The 19,988-nt window shown below is 47.2% G+C and overlaps 3 protein-coding genes across 3 annotated transcripts in view; all 3 read left to right on the forward strand.

The window, feature by feature from the left end:
• LOC136422458 (collagen alpha-3(VI) chain-like) overlaps positions 1-10,855 on the forward strand; it is a 73,052-nt gene extending 62,197 nt beyond the window's left edge. The window contains exons 17-40 of the mRNA XM_066410231.1: positions 885-949; positions 1,996-2,138; positions 2,409-2,521; positions 2,658-2,725; positions 3,187-3,335; positions 3,425-3,982; positions 4,406-4,473; positions 5,180-5,247; positions 5,440-5,588; positions 5,706-6,263; positions 6,390-6,505; positions 6,687-6,754; positions 6,894-7,036; positions 7,156-7,268; positions 7,461-7,528; positions 7,723-7,871; positions 7,989-8,546; positions 8,673-8,788; positions 8,970-9,037; positions 9,177-9,319; positions 9,439-9,551; positions 9,744-9,811; positions 10,006-10,154; positions 10,272-10,855. Of these exons, the coding sequence (XP_066266328.1) occupies positions 885-949; positions 1,996-2,138; positions 2,409-2,521; positions 2,658-2,725; positions 3,187-3,335; positions 3,425-3,982; positions 4,406-4,473; positions 5,180-5,247; positions 5,440-5,588; positions 5,706-6,263; positions 6,390-6,505; positions 6,687-6,754; positions 6,894-7,036; positions 7,156-7,268; positions 7,461-7,528; positions 7,723-7,871; positions 7,989-8,546; positions 8,673-8,788; positions 8,970-9,037; positions 9,177-9,319; positions 9,439-9,551; positions 9,744-9,811; positions 10,006-10,154; positions 10,272-10,855 (4,395 nt within the window). The remainder of the gene's footprint in view (positions 1-884; positions 950-1,995; positions 2,139-2,408; positions 2,522-2,657; positions 2,726-3,186; positions 3,336-3,424; positions 3,983-4,405; positions 4,474-5,179; positions 5,248-5,439; positions 5,589-5,705; positions 6,264-6,389; positions 6,506-6,686; positions 6,755-6,893; positions 7,037-7,155; positions 7,269-7,460; positions 7,529-7,722; positions 7,872-7,988; positions 8,547-8,672; positions 8,789-8,969; positions 9,038-9,176; positions 9,320-9,438; positions 9,552-9,743; positions 9,812-10,005; positions 10,155-10,271) is intronic.
• A 799-nt stretch (positions 10,856-11,654) lies between these two features.
• LOC136422459 (cartilage matrix protein-like) lies at positions 11,655-15,420 on the forward strand. The gene is made up of 11 exons (XM_066410232.1): positions 11,655-11,834; positions 12,027-12,094; positions 12,288-12,436; positions 12,554-13,111; positions 13,238-13,353; positions 13,535-13,602; positions 13,742-13,884; positions 14,004-14,116; positions 14,309-14,376; positions 14,571-14,719; positions 14,837-15,420. The coding sequence occupies exons 1-11, from the start codon at positions 11,655-11,657 to the stop codon at positions 15,418-15,420; spliced, it is 2,196 nt and encodes a 731-aa protein (XP_066266329.1).
• A 1,682-nt stretch (positions 15,421-17,102) lies between these two features.
• Positions 17,103-19,988, forward strand: LOC136422460 (collagen alpha-1(XII) chain-like). The gene is made up of 8 exons (XM_066410233.1): positions 17,103-17,679; positions 17,806-17,921; positions 18,103-18,170; positions 18,310-18,452; positions 18,572-18,684; positions 18,877-18,944; positions 19,139-19,287; positions 19,405-19,988. Exons 1-8 carry the CDS (start codon positions 17,202-17,204, stop codon positions 19,986-19,988), a joined length of 1,719 nt encoding a protein of 572 aa, XP_066266330.1. The 5' UTR covers positions 17,103-17,201.

Genomic DNA, 19,988 nt, shown 5'->3' on the forward strand with positions numbered 1-19,988 from the left:
TTCCCACTGTTGATGCGGTTACACAATGTGTCTTTCTCTTCCATAGTTGGTTCCAGCCTTTTGTCCGTTGTGTCCTTGATAATCACATCTCAGCGATACAGCGTGGAACTTCTTGATGCAAACTCCACGCTGAGTTTTGGTCTGTTTGCTGAGATCCAGTCTGCTGTAAGTAATATACTGATTGTTGAGTTTCTATGACCTACAGACTTATTGTTCAGTGTATGAATGATGTTCACGTAGTTATTACGTTTGAGAGTTATGAGTGTCATTACAATGACATGGTTTATTTCTTGAAACAGACTCAACTTCATTGCTATCTTTACAACGTGGGTACGTGTAAAACACCGGTTGCAATTTTGTTATCTCACTTGCATAATATAGTACACATTTTGTGATTTCAATACACCGCAAACTTTGACTACTTAAGTTTTGTAGATGCTAATTCGTTTTTCGGGTACCCTTTTCATTCCTGGCATGTCTTCTTTGGTTACAGGTGAATTTGTACGATGATATTTGATATGTATTTTGCGCACACGAACCTCGACAATGCTTCCGGGACATGAGCCACACCAAGTTTCAATGATTGCGTTTATACCATGCAATGGCGTGAGCAGAGCTCTGGGCGCGAGCATAAAGGCGTGCGAGCATTGCGATTCTAACAGCGTCTTTCCCTGTTTTTCTTCTTCCTTTCCTTTCTCTAGTTTGATAGCATGTAATTGCCATTTCTAAAAATAGAATAGAGGGTATGATTAGGATTTGTTAGATTTGTACAGTGGTTGTAATTGCTGTGCGTTTGTTTTTCAATTCTTATGTATTAGCCAAAGAAGAATATCCGTTCACCAGACTCACTTCATGTTTGTTATCATATTTCTTACTTTCCGTAGTTAAATACTATAAGTGGCACCACAAATGGGCTGTTGGTCCTGCAGCCAATATCCTTCAAACCAGGGTAAGTATACCTCATTGATATTGCTTTTTTTTACAACTGCTCTAAACTATCACAGAAAAATAAGTACAGGTGTATGTTAAACGAATTATGCTAATAATCGTCTGACATAAATTTACACATGTTTTTTTATGTTGGCTGTGTCTTAAATTACATGCTTTCCAACAACACATCAATGACAATAAGGTGGCATTGTCTTTTAACAACAACATAAAAAGTCGTATTATGGCATATTCATCATTGACGGATTCAGCATAAACGATTCTCCATTCCCAGGTCAGATGAAAAAAAGACAAAACCCAGTTAATTTTATCAAAATTATCCATTTATGAAAGCATGTTTCAGTATCAACGAAACAAAACAACAAAATATCGTTCCATCAAAGTTAAAGTCCATTGAGTTTTTATTCTTCTAAACCTACGCCACGTTCGTTCGGTTTGCTACAAATCTTACAGCTTATTGTTCCCTGGGCTAACCTCGGGGGCAAACCTTGCTTGCGTCTTTAAAGGGAGTCTAAACTTGAAATTGACAAATCTACTATACTTTGCTAAATATACCCCAAAGTCAAGTCCCCACTTGTTTTACACAAGTCCGTCATATATAGTTCAGAGTTCTCCCATCATTTGTAACTTGGGCCCTTCTGACGGCTATTCGCCTGATGATTGAATTAATCAATCGTAAGGTCACAATATGTGACGTCAGGTCTCGGCATTTCCCATTCGGTATGAACGAGGATTTTGGCTCTGGCTTTCATGAGGACGGATTTCGAGGAATTTTCCGAATTCAAAGCTCACTATCTCATTGATTCCCTCGACTTCGTCGCAAAATTCCTCTAAATCCATCCTCAGGAAAGCCAGAATGAAAAGCCCTATTCACTTTGGTTTGGGTTTTGTGTACTAGCTTGCAACCAGTTTCAACCGAAGAAATGTTAGCTTTACATATTGATTTATATGTGTGATAAGATTGACGTGTTCAGATCTGGTTCTATAAGTGTTACCGATATGTCTTGCAACGAAATCTCACTGTTAACGATTCTTTAATCAATGAAGGCCTTTCGGAGCAGTTGCCGTATCACTGCAACTTGCAGCACAGCCGTTTGCTGTCAATACGGTTGAAGCCACTATCACCAATCTCCCGTCAACACTAGGAGCCCTTCAAATCAATCCATCATTAACAACTATAACAGATGGTGGTAAGTTTCTTTTCACTGGAACGAAGTACTTTTCTTATGACTGTTATTACTGTTATTACTGTATTACATCAACAAGTATTGCACTTTGATAAAAAGGGATATTTTCAACATTTTCATTGGAGATTGCATTGATGCAATGACTTTAGCTCAAATCTAAACAGTGATAATGTTGCATCACATGCCCACCTCAATGCCTCAAAATGAAATTGTCATTCCAGTCATTCATGTATTCATTATGCCTTACATCTGATCATTGCCTTTTGCCTGCAGCCACAAGGAGACGTATTATCCTCTCGTTGGAACTCAATCTCACCTACACGGTGGAATATCGGGATGTTTCGTCAATGTCCTATACCAACTTGAGTGTCACTATCGAAAATGCGGTATGTATCGGGTCTTTATTTTACAATGTAAAATTTTGATTTGCACACTCTTTGCAACTGACACAGAAGAACCTCAATAATACCCCTAATGTGCAAATCAACGGTTTCGTCAATAACCTTGTTCAATCTTTTTCAGATACTGCAAGTATTTACTGCCAACCCAGCAGACATCCAGTCGGTGTCCATCACGTCGGTGGTCCCCGGGTAAGATTATAAGACTTGCTGTGATGCAAATTACCGTCGCCAAGATGGTTTTGTTTTCGGCAAAGTTTGCATGTATGTATGTATGTATGTATGTGTGTGTGTGTCTGTGTGTGTGTGTGTGTGTGTGTGTGTGTGCGTGTGGATGAACAGCATAAGTCGGGACTTCCTGTATGTTATTGACATGCCAAAGTGGTGATTTGTAGTGGTAGGTAGCTCTTGGGGCTTAGAATAAGTGTTGAGCCCCGAGGACCTTATTTGAATAATAAATAAACACTCATAATACATCAATCGAAAGGGTTAAAATCATTTGGCAAAGAAACTCTAGTAATCATATATTTCTTAGTCTAGTCAGACCTAAGTCTAGGCAGTGCACTCCATTTGATGTGGTTTTAAATCGTCACGTAAAATGACCTCGAAGAAAGTTAATATCAATCATGCTACTGTCCTTCTTATTTCTTTAGACTAACCGCAACAAGCACGTCAGTGACTGTGATTGTAGTGGTGCTAGGTGCAAATGTCGACGCCACCACCCGAGTCATCATCAATACCACAGCGGCGGGAGTGCAGCTTGGAAACTTGCCTGTAGTGTCATCTACTGTCGGAGATATAAGTATGTTGACTCAGCTTATTACCGCTGGACATATTTTTTGTCATCTTCCTGGTAGATTTTTTTACAACTTGTTTCTTTTCAATCTCTAGTTCCTCCATGTTCGGCAGTAGCAGACATTGTCTTCGTTGTGGATGGCACTGGTAGCGTCGGCTTGGAGAACTTCGAGCGAATGAAGACCTTCATCGGGCAGATGCTTGCCTTCTTGGATATCGGAGAAAACGCCGTTCGCGTCTCTATCGTTCAGTATGCAGCCCAAGCGCGCACAGAATTCTTCCTTGACCAGTTCTACGACCTCCAGGATGCGCAAGATGCAGTGGCTGCTATTGAGTATATGGGCGGCTACACGCTGACGGGTAAGGCCATCGACTTCGCCACTCGTCTGCACTTCGACGTGAGGAAGGGCGCGCGAGCCGACGTGACCAAGATAGCCGTCGTCATCACCGACGGCATATCCCATGACGACGTCAAGCGTCCTGCTCGGAGGATGCGCCAGGCCGGAATCGTCACCATTGCTATTGGTGTGGGAACCAACCTGGACAGCGACCAGCTGCTAGCTATCGCAGGAGATGAGAAGACTCTCCTGTCTCTGGATGATTTCGACAGACTTCAGGACTTGACTACTAAGCTGCCCACCATGCTTTGCGACGGTAAGATGCTGACTCTTGTACTTTGATGCATGGGATTCTACATATCTCAAAGAATCTTACCTTCTGCTGATTCTTGCTGGCTTGGTGTCATGTTTGAAACCGTCCCGATTTTTTCCTTTGATATAGTTGGTACCAGCCAGCAAATTGTCGTCTCCATCTGCATCACAACTTCGTACGATGTCGCCCTTCTGAACGCCAATTCCAGCGCTTCCACGGCACTTTTCCAGCAAGTTGTTCAAGCGGTAAGAACCCAGCATTTCTCCATTGAACATTGAGTTTGTATACCAGAGCGGTATACTTTAGATTGCTGTGTCGTTACATCTTTGCTGTAAGCCAAGCGAAGAATTGCTGAGGCTGAGCACGATTTCAGTTCGATTTCTGCTTCTTACCCTGTTTAAGACCATCTTCTCCATGGATTAACAGGTCACGACTACCTTTACGAGCAGTGCTGCTGGGGTAGCAGCCATTCAACCCATTGGCTTCGCACCTGGGTAAGTAACTCCTTCTCTTGGAATGGCGCAAGGTCCAAAACACCCATGCCACTACACAAACGTCCGTAAAAACGGTCGGCATATGGTAGTTTAGAGCCTGACAGGTCTTCTTTTGAACGTATATCCGTTTCTCTTCTAGCTGCGGAGGAGGCATAGTTTCGACCGTACAATGTGCCGTTGCTCCCTTCGCCCTGGACACTGTTTCCGACACCTTCCAGAATCTACAGGTCAACTTTGGAGACTTGACTATTGATCCTGCACAAACTACCGTTGTATCTGCTGGTAAGTCTACATGGCATGGCCAATCTTCTTTTCTCTATCTTTCAACTCTTAGATGAGAAGTTTACATGCTGCCATTTTGCTAACTTGTTGGTCTTCCCTTTCATATCCACTTGCTGCAGCCACAAGAACGACCATCATTATCACAGTGGAGCTGACTCTGACCTACACCGAGGACTTGCAAGATACCTCGTCACAGACCTATGTCAACTTGAGTGTGACCATCGAAAATGCGGTAGGTTCATCTGTCTTTAGCCGATGTTGAGCCATGTTTCCCACGGACATCCCTTCTTGCATAGTTCAAGCTCCTTCACTGAAAGCTTTGCACGGTCCGAAGTGGTCGACAGTCAGCCCAAAGATAAGGAGCTTGAGTGTGCTTGATAGCCATTGTGCTAGTAAAGAGCATCCGTCTTGACATCTTTTTCAGATACTGCAAGTATTTTCGGCCAACCCAGCAGACATCCAGTCGGTGTCCATCACGTCAGTGGCCCCCGGGTAAGATTAAAAGTCTTGATGTAATTCAGCTTTGTTTTCATCCACTAATTCGCCTATCTATATATATCTACGCCAAGCCAAGTCGCTCAGCGCACTACTTTTTGATGTCGACTTTACTTGCAATGCTTTTAGACCTTGGAGACAAAAAAAAGGTTCCGTGCATCATACTCTCCTTTCCTTTCCTCTTTGCAGAGCGTCCGCAACAAGCACGTCAGTGACCGTGAGTGTGGTGACGCTAGGAGCAAATGTCGACGCCACCACCCGAGTCATCATCAATACCACAGCGGCGGGAGTGCAGCTTGGAAACTTGCCTGTAGTGTCATCTACCGTTGGCGATACTAGTATGTTGACACCACTATTGCCGCTGGGCTGACGTCGTTTTTCTCCATCATTCTTTTCTTGCTGTCATGTTCTTGCAGATATGGCTGCCTTGTAACTTCTTTCTTTTCAATCTCTAGTTCCTCCATGTTCGGCAGTAGCAGACATTGTCTTCGTTGTGGATGGCACTGGTAGCGTCGGCTTGGAGAACTTCGAGCGAATGAAGACCTTCATCGGGCAGATGCTTGCCTTCTTGGATATCGGAGAAAACGCCGTTCGCGTCTCTATCGTTCAGTATGCAGCCCAAGCGCGCACAGAATTCTTCCTTGACCAGTTCTACGACCTCCAGGATGCGCAAGATGCAGTGGCTGCTATTGAGTATATGGGCGGCTACACGCTGACGGGTAAGGCCATCGACTTCGCCACTCGTCTGCACTTCGACGTGAGGAAGGGCGCGCGAGCCGACGTGACCAAGATAGCCGTCGTCATCACCGACGGCATATCCCATGACGACGTCAAGCGTCCTGCTCGGAGGATGCGCCAGGCCGGAATCGTCACCATTGCTATTGGTGTGGGAACCAACCTGGATAGCGACCAGCTGCTAGCTATCGCAGGAGATGAGAAGACTCTCCTGTCTCTGGATGATTTCGACAGACTTCAGGACTTGACTACTAAGCTGCCCACCATGCTTTGCGACGGTAAGATGCTGACTCTTGTACTTTGATGCATGGGATTCTACATATCTCAAAGAATCTTACCTTCTGCTGATTCTTGCTGGCTTGGTGTCATGTTTGAAACCGTCCCGATTTTTGCCTTTGATATAGTTGGTACCAGCCAGCAAATTGTCGTCTCCATCTGCATCACAACTTCGTACGATGTCGCCCTTCTGAACGCCAATTCCAGCGCTTCCACGGCACTTTTCCAGCAAGTTGTTCAAGCGGTAAGAACCCAGCATTTCTCCATTGAACATTGAGTTTGTATACCAGAGCGGTATACTTTAGATTGCTGTGTCGTTACATCTTTGCTGTAAGCCAAGCGAAGAATTGCTGAGGCTGAGCACGATTTCAGTTCGATTTCTGCTTCTTACCCTGTTTAAGACCATCTTCTCCATGGATTAACAGGTCACGACTACCTTTACGAGCAGTGCTGCTGGGGTAGCAGCCATTCAACCCATTGGCTTCGCACCTGGGTAAGTAACTCCTTCTCTTGGAATGGCGCAAGGTCCAAAACAACCATGCCACTACACAAACGTCCGTGAAAACGCTCGGCATATGGTAGTTTAGAGCCTGGCAGGTCTTCTTTTGAATGTATGTCCGTTTCTCTTCTAGCTGCGGAGAAGGCGTAGTTTCGACCGTACAATGTGCCGTTGCTCCCTTCGCCCTGGACACTGTTTCCGACACCTTCCAGAATCTACAGGTCAACTTTGGAGACTTGACTATTGATCCTGCACAAACTACCGTTGTATCTGCTGGTAAGTCTACATGGCATGGCCAATCTTCTTTTCTCTATCTTTCAACTCTTAGATGAGAAGTTTACATGCTGCCATTTTGCTAACTTGTTGGTCTTCCCTTTCATATCCACTTGCTACAGCCACAAGAACGACCATCATTGTCACAGTGGAGCTGACTCTCACCTACACCGAGGACTTGCAAGATACCTCGTCACAGACCTATGTCGACTTGAGTGTGACCATCGAAAATGCGGTAGGTTCATCTGTCTTTAGCCGATGTTGAGCAATGTTTCCCACGGACATCCCTTCTTGCATAGTTCAAGCTCCTTCACTGAAAGCTTTGCACGGTCCTAAGTGGTCGACAGTCAGCCCAAAGATAAGGAGCTTGAGTGTGCTTGATAGCCATTGTGCTAGTAAAGAGCATCCGTCTTGACATCTTTTTCAGATACTGCAAGTATTTTCGGCCAACCCAGCAGACATCCAGTCGGTGTCCATCACGTCAGTGGCCCCCGGGTAAGATTAAAAGTCTTGATGTAATTCAGCTTTGTTTTCATCCACTAATTCGCCTATCTATATATATCTACGCCAAGCCAAGTCGCTCAGCGCACTGCTTTTTGATGTCGACTTTACTTGCAATGCTTTTAGACCTTGGACACAAGAAAAAAAGGTTCCGTGCATCATACTCTCCTTTCCTTTCCTCTTTGCAGAGCGTCCGCAACAAGCACGTCAGTGACCGTGAGTGTGGTGACGCTAGGAGCAAATGTCGACGCCACCACCCGAGTCATCATCAATACCACAGCGGCGGGAGTGCAGCTTGGAAACTTGCCTGTAGTGTCATCTACCGTTGGCGATACTAGTATGTTGACACTACTATTGCCGCTGGGCTGACGTCGTTTTTCTCCATCATTCTTTTCTTGCTGTCATGTTCTTGCAGATATGGCTGCCTTGTAACTTCTTTCTTTTCAATCTCTAGTTCCTCCATGTTCGGCAGTAGCAGACATTGTCTTCGTTGTGGATGGCACTGGTAGCGTCGGCTTGGAGAACTTCGAGCGAATGAAGACCTTCATCGGGCAGATGCTTGCCTTCTTGGATATCGGAGAAAACGCCGTTCGCGTCTCTATCGTTCAGTATGCAGCCCAAGCGCGCACAGAATTCTTCCTTGACCAGTTCTACGACCTCCAGGATGCGCAAGATGCAGTGGCTGCTATTGAGTATATGGGCGGCTACACGCTGACGGGTAAGGCCATCGACTTCGCCACTCGTCTGCACTTCGACGTGAGGAAGGGCGCGCGAGCCGACGTGACCAAGATAGCCGTCGTCATCACCGACGGCATATCCCATGACGACGTCAAGCGTCCTGCTCGGAGAATGCGCCAGGCCGGAATCGTCACCATTGCTATTGGTGTGGGCACCAACCTGGACAGCGACCAGCTGCTAGCTATCGCAGGAGATGAGAAGACTCTCCTATCTCTGGATGATTTCGACAGACTTCAGGACTTGACTACTAAGCTGCCCACCATGCTTTGCGACGGTAAGATGCTGACTCTTGTACTGTGATGCATGGGATTCTACATATCTCAAAGAACCTTACCTTCTGCTGATTCTTGCTGGATTGGTGTCATGTTTGAAACCGTCCCGATTTTTTCCTTTGATATAGTTGGTACCAGCCAGCAAATTGTCGTCTCCATCTGCATCACAACTTCGTACGATGTCGCCCTTCTGAACGCCAATTCCAGCGCTTCCACGGCACTTTTCCAGCAAGTTGTTCAAGCGGTAAGAACCCAGCATTTCTCCATTGAACATTGAGTTTGTATACCAGAGCGGTATACTTTAGATTGCTGTGTCGTTACATCTTTGCTGTAAGCCAAGCGAAGAATTGCTGAGGCTGAGCACGATTTCAGTTCGATTTCTGCTTCTTACCCTGTTTAAGACCATCTTCTCCATGGATTAACAGGTCACGACTACCTTTACGAGCAGTGCTGCTGGGGTAGCAGCCATTCAACCCATTGGCTTCGCACCTGGGTAAGTAACTCCTTCTCTTGGAATGGCGCAAGGTCCAAAACAACCATGCCACTACACAAACGTCCGTAAAAACGCTCGGCATATGGTAGTTTAGAGCCTGACAGGTCTTCTTTTGAATGTATGTCCGTTTCTCTTCTAGCTGCGGAGAAGGCGTAGTTTCGACCGTACAATGTGCCGTTGCTCCCTTCGCCCTGGACACTGTTTCCGACACCTTCCAGAATCTACAGGTCAACTTTGGAGACCTGACTATTGATCCTGCACAAACTACCGTTGTATCTGCTGGTAAGTCTACATGGCATGGCCAATCTTCTTTTCTCTATCTTTCAACTCTTAGATGAGAAGTTTACATGCTGCCATTTTGCTAACTTGTTGGTCTTCCCTTTCATATCCACTTGCTACAGCCACAAGAACGACCATCATTGTCACAGTGGAGCTGACTCTCACCTACACCGAGGACTTGCAAGATACCTCGTCACAGACCTATGTCGACTTGAGTGTGACCATCGAAAATGCGGTAGGTTCATCTGTCTTTAGCCGATGTTGAGCAATGTTTCCCACGGACATCCCTTCTTGCATAGTTCAAGCTCCTTCACTGAAAGCTTTGCACGGTCCTAAGTGGTCGACAGTCAGCCCAAAGATAAGGAGATGGAGTGTGCTTGATAGCCATTGTGCTAGTAAAGAGCATCCGTCTTGACATCTTTTTCAGATACTGCAAGTATTTTCGGCCAACCCAGCAGACATCCAGTCGGTGTCCATCACGTCAGTGGCCCCCGGGTAAGATTAAAAGTCTTGATGTAATTCAGCTTTGTTTTCATCAACTAATTCGCCTATCTATATATATCTACGCCAAGCCAAGTCGCTCAGCGCACTGCTTTTTGATGTCGACTTTACTTGCAATGCTTTTAGACCTTGGACACAAGAAAAAAAGGTTCCGTGCATCATACTCTCCTTTCCTTTCCTCTTTGCAGAGCGTCCGCAACAAGCACGTCAGTGACCGTGAGTGTGGTGACGCTAGGAGCAAATGTCGACGCCACCACCCGAGTCATCATCAATACCACAGCGGCGGGAGTGCAGCTTGGAAACTTGCCTGTAGTGTCATCTACCGTTGGCGATACTAGTATGTTGACACTACTATTGCCGCTGGGCTGACGTCGTTTTTCTCCATCATTCTTTTCTTGCTGTCATGTTCTTGCAGATATGGCTGCCTTGTAACTTCTTTCTTTTCAATCTCTAGTTCCTCCATGTTCGGCAGTAGCAGACATTGTCTTTGTTGTGGATGGCACTGGTAGCGTCGGCTTGGAGAACTTCGAGCGAATGAAGACCTTCATCGGGCAGATGCTTGCCTTCTTGGATATCGGAGAAAACGCCGTTCGCGTCTCTATCGTTCAGTATGCAGCCCAAGCGCGCACAGAATTCTTCCTTGACCAGTTCTACGACCTCCAGGATGCGCAAGATGCAGTGGCTGCTATTGAGTATATGGGCGGCTACACGCTGACGGGTAAGGCCATCGACTTCGCCACTCGTCTGCACTTCGACGTGAGGAAGGGCGCGCGAGCCGACGTGACCAAGATAGCCGTCGTCATCACCGACGGCATATCCCAGGACGACGTCAAGCGTCCTGCTCGGAGAATGCGCCAGGCCGGAATCGTCACAATTGCTATTGGTGTGGGAACCAACCTGGATAGCGACCAGCTGCTAGCTATCGCAGGAGATGAGAAGACTCTCCTGTCTCTGGATGATTTCGACAGACTTCAGGACTTGACTACTAAGCTGCCCACCATGCTTTGCGACGGTAAGATGCTGACTCTTGTACTTTGATGCATGGGATTCTACATATCTTAAAGAATCTTACCTTCTGCTGATTCTTGCTGGCTTGGTGTCATGTTTGAAACCGTCCCGATTTTTTCCTTTGATATAGTTGGTACCAGCCAGCAAATTGTCGTCTCCATCTGCATCACAACTTCGTACGATGTCGCCCTTCTGAACGCCAATTCCAGCGCTTCCACGGCACTTTTCCAGCAAGTTGTTCAAGCGGTAAGAACCCAGCATTTCTCCATTGAACATTGAGTTTGTATACCAGAGCGGTATACTTTAGATTGCTGTGTCGTTACATCTTTGCTGTAAGCCAAGCGAAGAATTGCTGAGGCTGAGCACGATTTCAGTTCGATTTCTGCTTCTTACCCTGTTTAAGACCATCTTCTCCATGGATTAACAGGTCACGACTACCTTTACGAGCAGTGCTGCTGGGGTAGCAGCCATTCAGCCCATTGGCTTCGCACCTGGGTAAGTAACTCCTTCTCTTGGAATGGCGCAAGGTCCAAAACAACCATGCCACTACACAAACGTCCGTAAAAACGCTCGGCATATGGTAGTTTAGAGCCTGGCAGGTCTTCTTTTGAATGTATGTCCGTTTCTCTTCTAGCTGCGGAGAAGGCGTAGTTTCGACCGTACAATGTGCCGTTGCTCCCTTCGCCCTGGACACTGTTTCCGACACCTTCCAGAATCTACAGGTCAACTTTGGAGACTTGACTATTGATCCTGCACAAACTACCGTTGTATCTGCTGGTAAGTCTACATGGCATGGCCAATCTTCTTTTCTCTATCTTTCAACTCTTAGATGAGAAGTTTACATGCTGCCATTTTGCTAACTTGTTGGTCTTCCCTTTCATATCCACTTGCTACAGCCACAAGAACGACCATCATTGTCACAGTGGAGCTGACTCTCACCTACACCGAGGACTTGCAAGATACCTCGTCACAGACCTATGTCGACTTGAGTGTGACCATCGAAAATGCGGTAGGTTCATCTGTCTTTAGCCGATGTTGAGCAATGTTTCCCACGGACATCCCTTCTTGCATAGTTCAAGCTCCTTCACTGAAAGCTTTGCACGGTCCTAAGTGGTCGACAGTCAGCCCAAAGATAAGGAGATGGAGTGTGCTTGATAGCCATTGTGCTAGTAAAGAGCATCCGTCTTGACATCTTTTTCAGATACTGCAAGTATTTTCGGCCAACCCAGCAGACATCCAGTCGGTGTCCATCACGTCAGTGGCCCCCGGGTAAGATTAAAAGTCTTGATGTAATTCAGCTTTGTTTTCATCAACTAATTCGCCTATCTATATATATCTACGCCAAGCCAAGTCGCTCAGCGCACTGCTTTTTGATGTCGACTTTACTTGCAATGCTTTTAGACCTTGGACACAAGAAAAATGGTTCCGTGCATCATGCTCTCCTTTCCTTTCCTCTTTGCAGAGCGTCCGCAACAAGCACGTCAGTGACCGTGAGTGTGGTGACGCTAGGAGCAAATGTCGACGCCACCACCCGAGTCATCATCAATACCACAGCGGCGGGAGTGCAGCTTGGAAACTTGCCTGTAGTGTCATCTACCGTTGGCGATACTAGTATGTTGACACTACTATTGCCGCTGGGCTGACGTCGTTTTTCTCCATCATTCTTTTCTTGCTGTCATGTTCTTGCAGATATGGCTGCCTTGTAACTTCTTTCTTTTCAATCTCTAGTTCCTCCATGTTCGGCAGTAGCAGACATTGTCTTCGTTGTGGATGGCACTGGTAGCGTCGGCTTGGAGAACTTCGAGCGAATGAAGACCTTCATCGGGCAGATGCTTGCCTTCTTGGATATCGGAGAAAACGCCGTTCGCGTCTCTATCGTTCAGTATGCAGCCCAAGCGCGCACAGAATTCTTCCTTGACCAGTTCTACGACCTCCAGGATGCGCAAGATGCAGTGGCTGCTATTGAGTATATGGGCGGCTACACGCTGACGGGTAAGGCCATCGACTTCGCCACTCGTCTGCACTTCGACGTGAGGAAGGGCGCGCGAGCCGACGTGACCAAGATAGCCGTCGTCATCACCGACGGCATATCCCATGACGACGTCAAGCGTCCTGCTCGGAGAATGCGCCAGGCCGGAATCGTCACCATTGCTATTGGTGTGGGCACCAACCTGGACAGCGACCAGCTGCTAGCTATCGCAGGAGATGAGAAGACTCTCCTGTCTCTGGATGATTTCGACAGACTTCAGGACTTGACTACTAAGCTGCCCACCATGCTTTGCGACGGTAAGATGCTGACTCTTGTACTTTGATGCATGGGATTCTACATATCTCAAAGAACCTTACCTTCTGCTGATTCTTGCTGGATTGGTGTCATGTTTGAAACCGTCCCGATTTTTTCCTTTGATATAGTTGGTACCAGCCAGCAAATTGTCGTCTCCATCTGTATCACAACTTCGTACGATGTCGCCCTTCTGAACGCCAATTCCAGCGCTTCCACGGCACTTTTCCAGCAAGTTGTTCAAGCGGTAAGAACCCAGCATTTCTTCATTGAACATTGAGTTTGTATACCAGAGCGGTATACTTTAGATTGCTGTGTCGTTACATCTTTGCTGTAAGCCAAGCGAAGAATTGCTGAGGCTGAGCACGATTTCAGTTCGATTTCTGCTTCTTACCCTGTTTAAGACCATCTTCTCCATGGATTAACAGGTCACGACTACCTTTACGAGCAGTGCTGCTGGGGTAGCAGCCATTCAACCCATTGGCTTCGCACCTGGGTAAGTAACTCCTTCTCTTGGAATGGCGCAAGGTCCAAAACAACCATGCCACTACACAAACGTCCGTGAAAACGCTCGGCATATGGTAGTTTAGAGCCTGGCAGGTCTTCTTTTGAATGTATGTCCGTTTCTCTTCTAGCTGCGGAGAAGGCGTAGTTTCGACCGTACAATGTGCCGTTGCTCCCTTCGCCCTGGACACTGTTTCCGACACCTTCCAGAATCTACAGGTCAACTTTGGAGACTTGACTATTGATCCTGCACAAACTACCGTTGTATCTGCTGGTAAGTCTACATGGCATGGCCAATCTTCTTTTCTCTATCTTTCAACTCTTAGATGAGAAGTTTACATGCTGCCATTTTGCTAACTTGTTGGTCTTCCCTTTCATATCCACTTGCTACAGCCACAAGAACGACCATCATTGTCACAGTGGAGCTGACTCTCACCTACACCGAGGACTTGCAAGATACCTCGTCACAGACCTATGTCGACTTGAGTGTGACCATCGAAAATGCGGTAGGTTCATCTGTCTTTAGCCGATGTTGAGCAATGTTTCCCACGGACATCCCTTCTTGCATAGTTCAAGCTCCTTCACTGAAAGCTTTGCACGGTCCTAAGTGGTCGACAGTCAGCCCAAAGATAAGGAGATGGAGTGTGCTTGATAGCCATTGTGCTAGTAAAGAGCATCCGTCTTGACATCTTTTTCAGATACTGCAAGTATTTTCGGCCAACCCAGCAGACATCCAGTCGGTGTCCATCACGTCAGTGGCCCCCGGGTAAGATTAAAAGTCTTGATGTAATTCAGCTTTGTTTTCATCAACTAATTCGCCTATCTATATATATCTACGCCAAGCCAAGTCGCTCAGCGCACTGCTTTTTGATGTCGACTTTACTTGCAATGCTTTTAGACCTTGGACACAAGAAAAAAAGGTTCCGTGCATCATACTCTCCTTTCCTTTCCTCTTTGCAGAGCGTCCGCAACAAGCACGTCAGTGACCGTGAGTGTGGTGACGCTAGGAGCAAATGTCGACGCCACCACCCGAGTCATCATCAATACCACAGCGGCGGGAGTGCAGCTTGGAAACTTGCCTGTAGTGTCATCTACCGTTGGCGATACTAGTATGTTGACACTACTATTGCCGCTGGGCTGACGTCGTTTTTCTCCATCATTCTTTTCTTGCTGTCATGTTCTTGCAGATATGGCTGCCTTGTAACTTCTTTCTTTTCAATCTCTAGTTCCTCCATGTTCGGCAGTAGCAGACATTGTCTTCGTTGTGGATGGCACTGGTAGCGTCGGCTTGGAGAACTTCGAGCGAATGAAGACCTTCATCGGGCAGATGCTTGCCTTCTTGGATATCGGAGAAAACGCCGTTCGCGTCTCTATCGTTCAGTATGCAGCCCAAGCGCGCACAGAATTCTTCCTTGACCAGTTCTACGACCTCCAGGATGCGCAAGATGCAGTGGCTGCTATTGAGTATATGGGCGGCTACACGCTGACGGGTAAGGCCATCGACTTCGCCACTCGTCTGCACTTCGACGTGAGGAAGGGCGCGCGAGCCGACGTGACCAAGATAGCCGTCGTCATCACCGACGGCATATCCCAGGACGACGTCAAGCGTCCTGCTCGGAGAATGCGCCAGGCCGGAATCGTCACCATTGCTATTGGTGTGGGAACCAACCTGGATAGCGACCAGCTGCTAGCTATCGCAGGAGATGAGAAGACTCTCCTGTCTCTGGATGATTTCGACAGACTTCAGGACTTGACTACTAAGCTGCCCACCATGCTTTGCGACGGTAAGATGCTGACTCTTGTACTTTGATGCATGGGATTCTACATGTCTCAAAGAATCTTACCTTCTGCTGATTCTTGCTGGATTGGTGTCATGTTTGAAACCGTCCCGATTTTTTCCTTTGATATAGTTGGTACCAGCCAGCAAATTGTCGTCTCCATCTGCATCACAACTTCGTACGATGTCGCCCTTCTGAACGCCAATTCCAGCGCTTCCACGGCACTTTTCCAGCAAGTTGTTCAAGCGGTAAGAACCCAGCATTTCTTCATTGAACATTGAGTTTGTATACCAGAGCGGTATACTTTAGATTGCTGTGTCGTTACATCTTTGCTGTAAGCCAAGCGAAGAATTGCTGAGGCTGAGCACGATTTCAGTTCGATTTCTGCTTCTTACCCTGTTTAAGACCATCTTCTCCATGGATTAACAGGTCACGACTACCTTTACGAGCAGTGCTGCTGGGGTAGCAGCCATTCAACCCATTGGCTTCGCACCTGGGTAAGTAACTCCTTCTCTTGGAATGGCGCAAGGTCCAAAACAACCATGCCACTACACAAACGTCCGTGAAAACGCTCGGCATATGGTAGTTTAGAGCCTGACAGGTCTTCTTTTGAATGTATATCCGTTTCTCTTCTAGCTGCGGAGAAGGCGTAGTTTCGACCGTACAATGTGCCGTTGCTCCCTTCGCCCTGGACACTGTTTCCGACACCTTCCAGAATCTACAGGTCAACTTTGGAGACTTGACTATTGATCCTGCACAAACTACCGTTGTATCTGCTGGTAAGTCTACATGGCATGGCCAATCTTCTTTTCTCTATCTTTCAACTCTTAGATGAGAAGTTTACATGCTTCCATTTTGCTAACTTGTTGGTCTTCCCTTTCATATCCACTTGCTACAGCCACAAGAACGACCATCATTATCACAGTGGAGCTGACTCTCACCTACACCGAGGACTTGCAAGATACCTCGTCACAGACCTATGTCGACTTGAGTGTGACCATCGAAAACGCGGTAGGTTCATCTGTCTTTAGCCGATGTTGAGCAATGTTTCCCACGGACATCCCTTCTTGCATAGTTCAAGCTCCTTCACTGAAAGCTTTGCACGGTCCGAAGTGGTCGACAGTCAGCCCAAAGATAAGGAGCTTGAGTGTGCTTGATAGCCATTGTGCTAGTAAAGAGCATCCGTCTTGACATCTTTTTCAGATACTGCAAGTATTTTCGGCCAACCCAGCAAACATCCAGTCGGTGTCCATCACGTCAGTGGCCCCCGGGTAAGATTAAAAGTCTTGATGTAATTCAGCTTTGTTTTCATCAACTAGTTCGCCTATCTATATATATCTACGCCAAGCCAAGTCGCTCAGCGCACTGCTTTTTGATGTCGACTTTACTTGCAATGCTTTTAGACCTTGGACACAAGAAAAAAAGGTTCCGTGCATCATACTCTCCTTTCCTTTTTCCTCTTTGCAGAGCGTCCGCAACAAGCACGTCAGTGACCGTGAGTGTGGTGACGCTAGGAGCAAATGTCGACGCCACCACCCGAGTCATCATCAATACCACAGCGGCGGGAGTGCAGCTTGGAAACTTGCCTGTAGTGTCATCTACCGTTGGCGATACTAGTATGTTGACACTACTATTGCCGCTGGGCTGACGTCGTTTTTCTCCATCATTCTTTTCTTGCTGTCATGTTCTTGCAGATATGGCTGCCTTGTAACTTCTTTCTTTTCAATCTCTAGTTCCTCCATGTTCGGCAGTAGCAGACATTGTCTTCGTTGTGGATGGCACTGGTAGCGTCGGCTTGGAGAACTTCGAGCGAATGAAGACCTTCATCGGGCAGATGCTTGCCTTCTTGGATATCGGAGAAAACGCCGTTCGCGTCTCTATCGTTCAGTATGCAGCCCAAGCGCGCACAGAATTCTTCCTTGACCAGTTCTACGACCTCCAGGATGCGCAAGATGCAGTGGCTGCTATTGAGTATATGGGCGGCTACACGCTGACGGGTAAGGCCATCGACTTCGCCACTCGTCTGCACTTCGACGTGAGGAAGGGCGCGCGAGCCGACGTGACCAAGATAGCCGTCGTCATCACCGACGGCATATCCCAGGACGACGTCAAGCGTCCTGCTCGGAGAATGCGCCAGGCCGGAATCGTCACCATTGCTATTGGTGTGGGCACCAACCTGGACAGCGACCAGCTGCTAGCTATCGCAGGAGATGAGAAGACTCTCCTGTCTCTGGATGATTTCGACAGACTTCAGGACTTGACTACTAAGCTGCCCACCATGCTTTGCGACGGTAAGATGCTGACTCTTGTACTTTGATGCATGGGATTCTACATATCTCAAAGAACCTTACCTTCTGCTGATTCTTGCTGGATTGGTGTCATGTTTGAAACCGTCCCGATTTTTTCCTTTGATATAGTTGGTACCAGCCAGCAAATTGTCGTCTCCATCTGTATCACAACTTCGTACGATGTCGCCCTTCTGAACGCCAATTCCAGCGCTTCCACGGCACTTTTCCAGCAAGTTGTTCAAGCGGTAAGAACCCAGCATTTCTTCATTGAACATTGAGTTTGTATACCAGAGCGGTATACTTTAGATTGCTGTGTCGTTACATCTTTGCTGTAAGCCAAGCGAAGAATTGCTGAGGCTGAGCACGATTTCAGTTCGATTTCTGCTTCTTACCCTATTTAAGACCATCTTCTCCATGGATTAACAGGTCACGACTACCTTTACGAGCAGTGCTGCTGGGGTAGCAGCCATTCAACCCATTGGCTTCGCACCTGGGTAAGTAACTCCTTCTCTTGGAATGGCGCAAGGTCCAAAACAACCATGCCACTACACAAACGTCCGTGAAAACGCTCGGCATATGGTAGTTTAGAGCCTGGCAGGTCTTCTTTTGAATGTATGTCCGTTTCTCTTCTAGCTGCGGAGAAGGCGTAGTTTCGACCGTACAATGTGCCGTTGCTCCCTTCGCCCTGGACACTGTTTCCGACACCTTCCAGAATCTACAGGTCAACTTTGGAGACTTGACTATTGATCCTGCACAAACTACCGTTGTATCTGCTGGTAAGTCTACATGGCATGGCCAATCTTCTTTTCTCTATCTTTCAACTCTTAGATGAGAAGTTTACATGCTGCCATTTTGCTAACTTGTTGGTCTTCCCTTTCATATCCACTTGCTACAGCCACAAGAACGACCATCATTGTCACAGTGGAGCTGACTCTCACCTACACCGAGGACTTGCAAGATACCTCGTCACAGACCTATGTCGACTTGAGTGTGACCATCGAAAATGCGGTAGGTTCATCTGTCTTTAGCCGATGTTGAGCAATGTTTCCCACGGACATCCCTTCTTGCATAGTTCAAGCTCCTTCACTGAAAGCTTTGCACGGTCCGAAGTGGTCGACAGTCAGCCCAAAGATAAGGAGATGGAGTGTGCTTGATAGCCATTGTGCTAGTAAAGAGCATCCGTCTTGACATCTTTTTCAGATACTGCAAGTATTTTCGGCCAACCCAGCAGACATCCAGTCGGTGTCCATCACGTCAGTGGCCCCCGGGTAAGATTAAAAGTCTTGATGTAATTCAGCTTTGTTTTCATCAACTAATTCGCCTATCTATATATATCTACGCCAAGCCAAGTCGCTCAGCGCACTGCTTTTTGATGTCGACTTTACTTGCAATGCTTTTAGACCTTGGACACAAGAAAAAAAGGTTCCGTGCATCATACTCTCCTTTCCTTTCCTCTTTGCAGAGCGTCCGCAACAAGCACGTCAGTGACCGTGAGTGTGGTGACGCTAGGAGCAAATGTCGACGCCACCACCCGAGTCATCATCAATACCACAGCGGCGGGAGTGCAGCTTGGAAACTTGCCTGTAGTGTCATCTACCGTTGGCGATACTAGTATGTTGACACTACTATTGCCGCTGGGCTGACGTCGTTTTTCTCCATCATTCTTTTCTTGCTGTCATGTTCTTGCAGATATGGCTGCCTTGTAACTTCTTTCTTTTCAATCTCTAGTTCCTCCATGTTCGGCAGTAGCAGACATTGTCTTCGTTGTGGATGGCACTGGTAGCGTCGGCTTGGAGAACTTCGAGCGAATGAAGACCTTCATCGGGCAGATGCTTGCCTTCTTGGATATCGGAGAAAACGCCGTTCGCGTCTCTATCGTTCAGTATGCAGCCCAAGCGCGCACAGAATTCTTCCTTGACCAGTTCTACGACCTCCAGGATGCGCAAGATGCAGTGGCTGCTATTGAGTATATGGGCGGCTACACGCTGACGGGTAAGGCCATCGACTTCGCCACTCGTCTGCACTTCGACGTGAGGAAGGGCGCGCGAGCCGACGTGACCAAGATAGCCGTCGTCATCACCGACGGCATATCCCAGGACGACGTCAAGCGTCCTGCTCGGAGAATGCGCCAGGCCGGAATCGTCACCATTGCTATTGGTGTGGGCACCAACCTGGACAGCGACCAGCTGCTAGCTATCGCAGGAGATGAGAAGACTCTCCTGTCTCTGGATGATTTCGACAGACTTCAGGACTTGACTACTAAGCTGCCCACCATGCTTTGCGACGGTAAGATGCTGACTCTTGTACTTTGA

Source organism: Branchiostoma lanceolatum, chromosome 17 (genome assembly GCF_035083965.1).
Source record: "Branchiostoma lanceolatum isolate klBraLanc5 chromosome 17, klBraLanc5.hap2, whole genome shotgun sequence".
Taxonomy (NCBI): domain Eukaryota; kingdom Metazoa; phylum Chordata; class Leptocardii; order Amphioxiformes; family Branchiostomatidae; genus Branchiostoma; species Branchiostoma lanceolatum.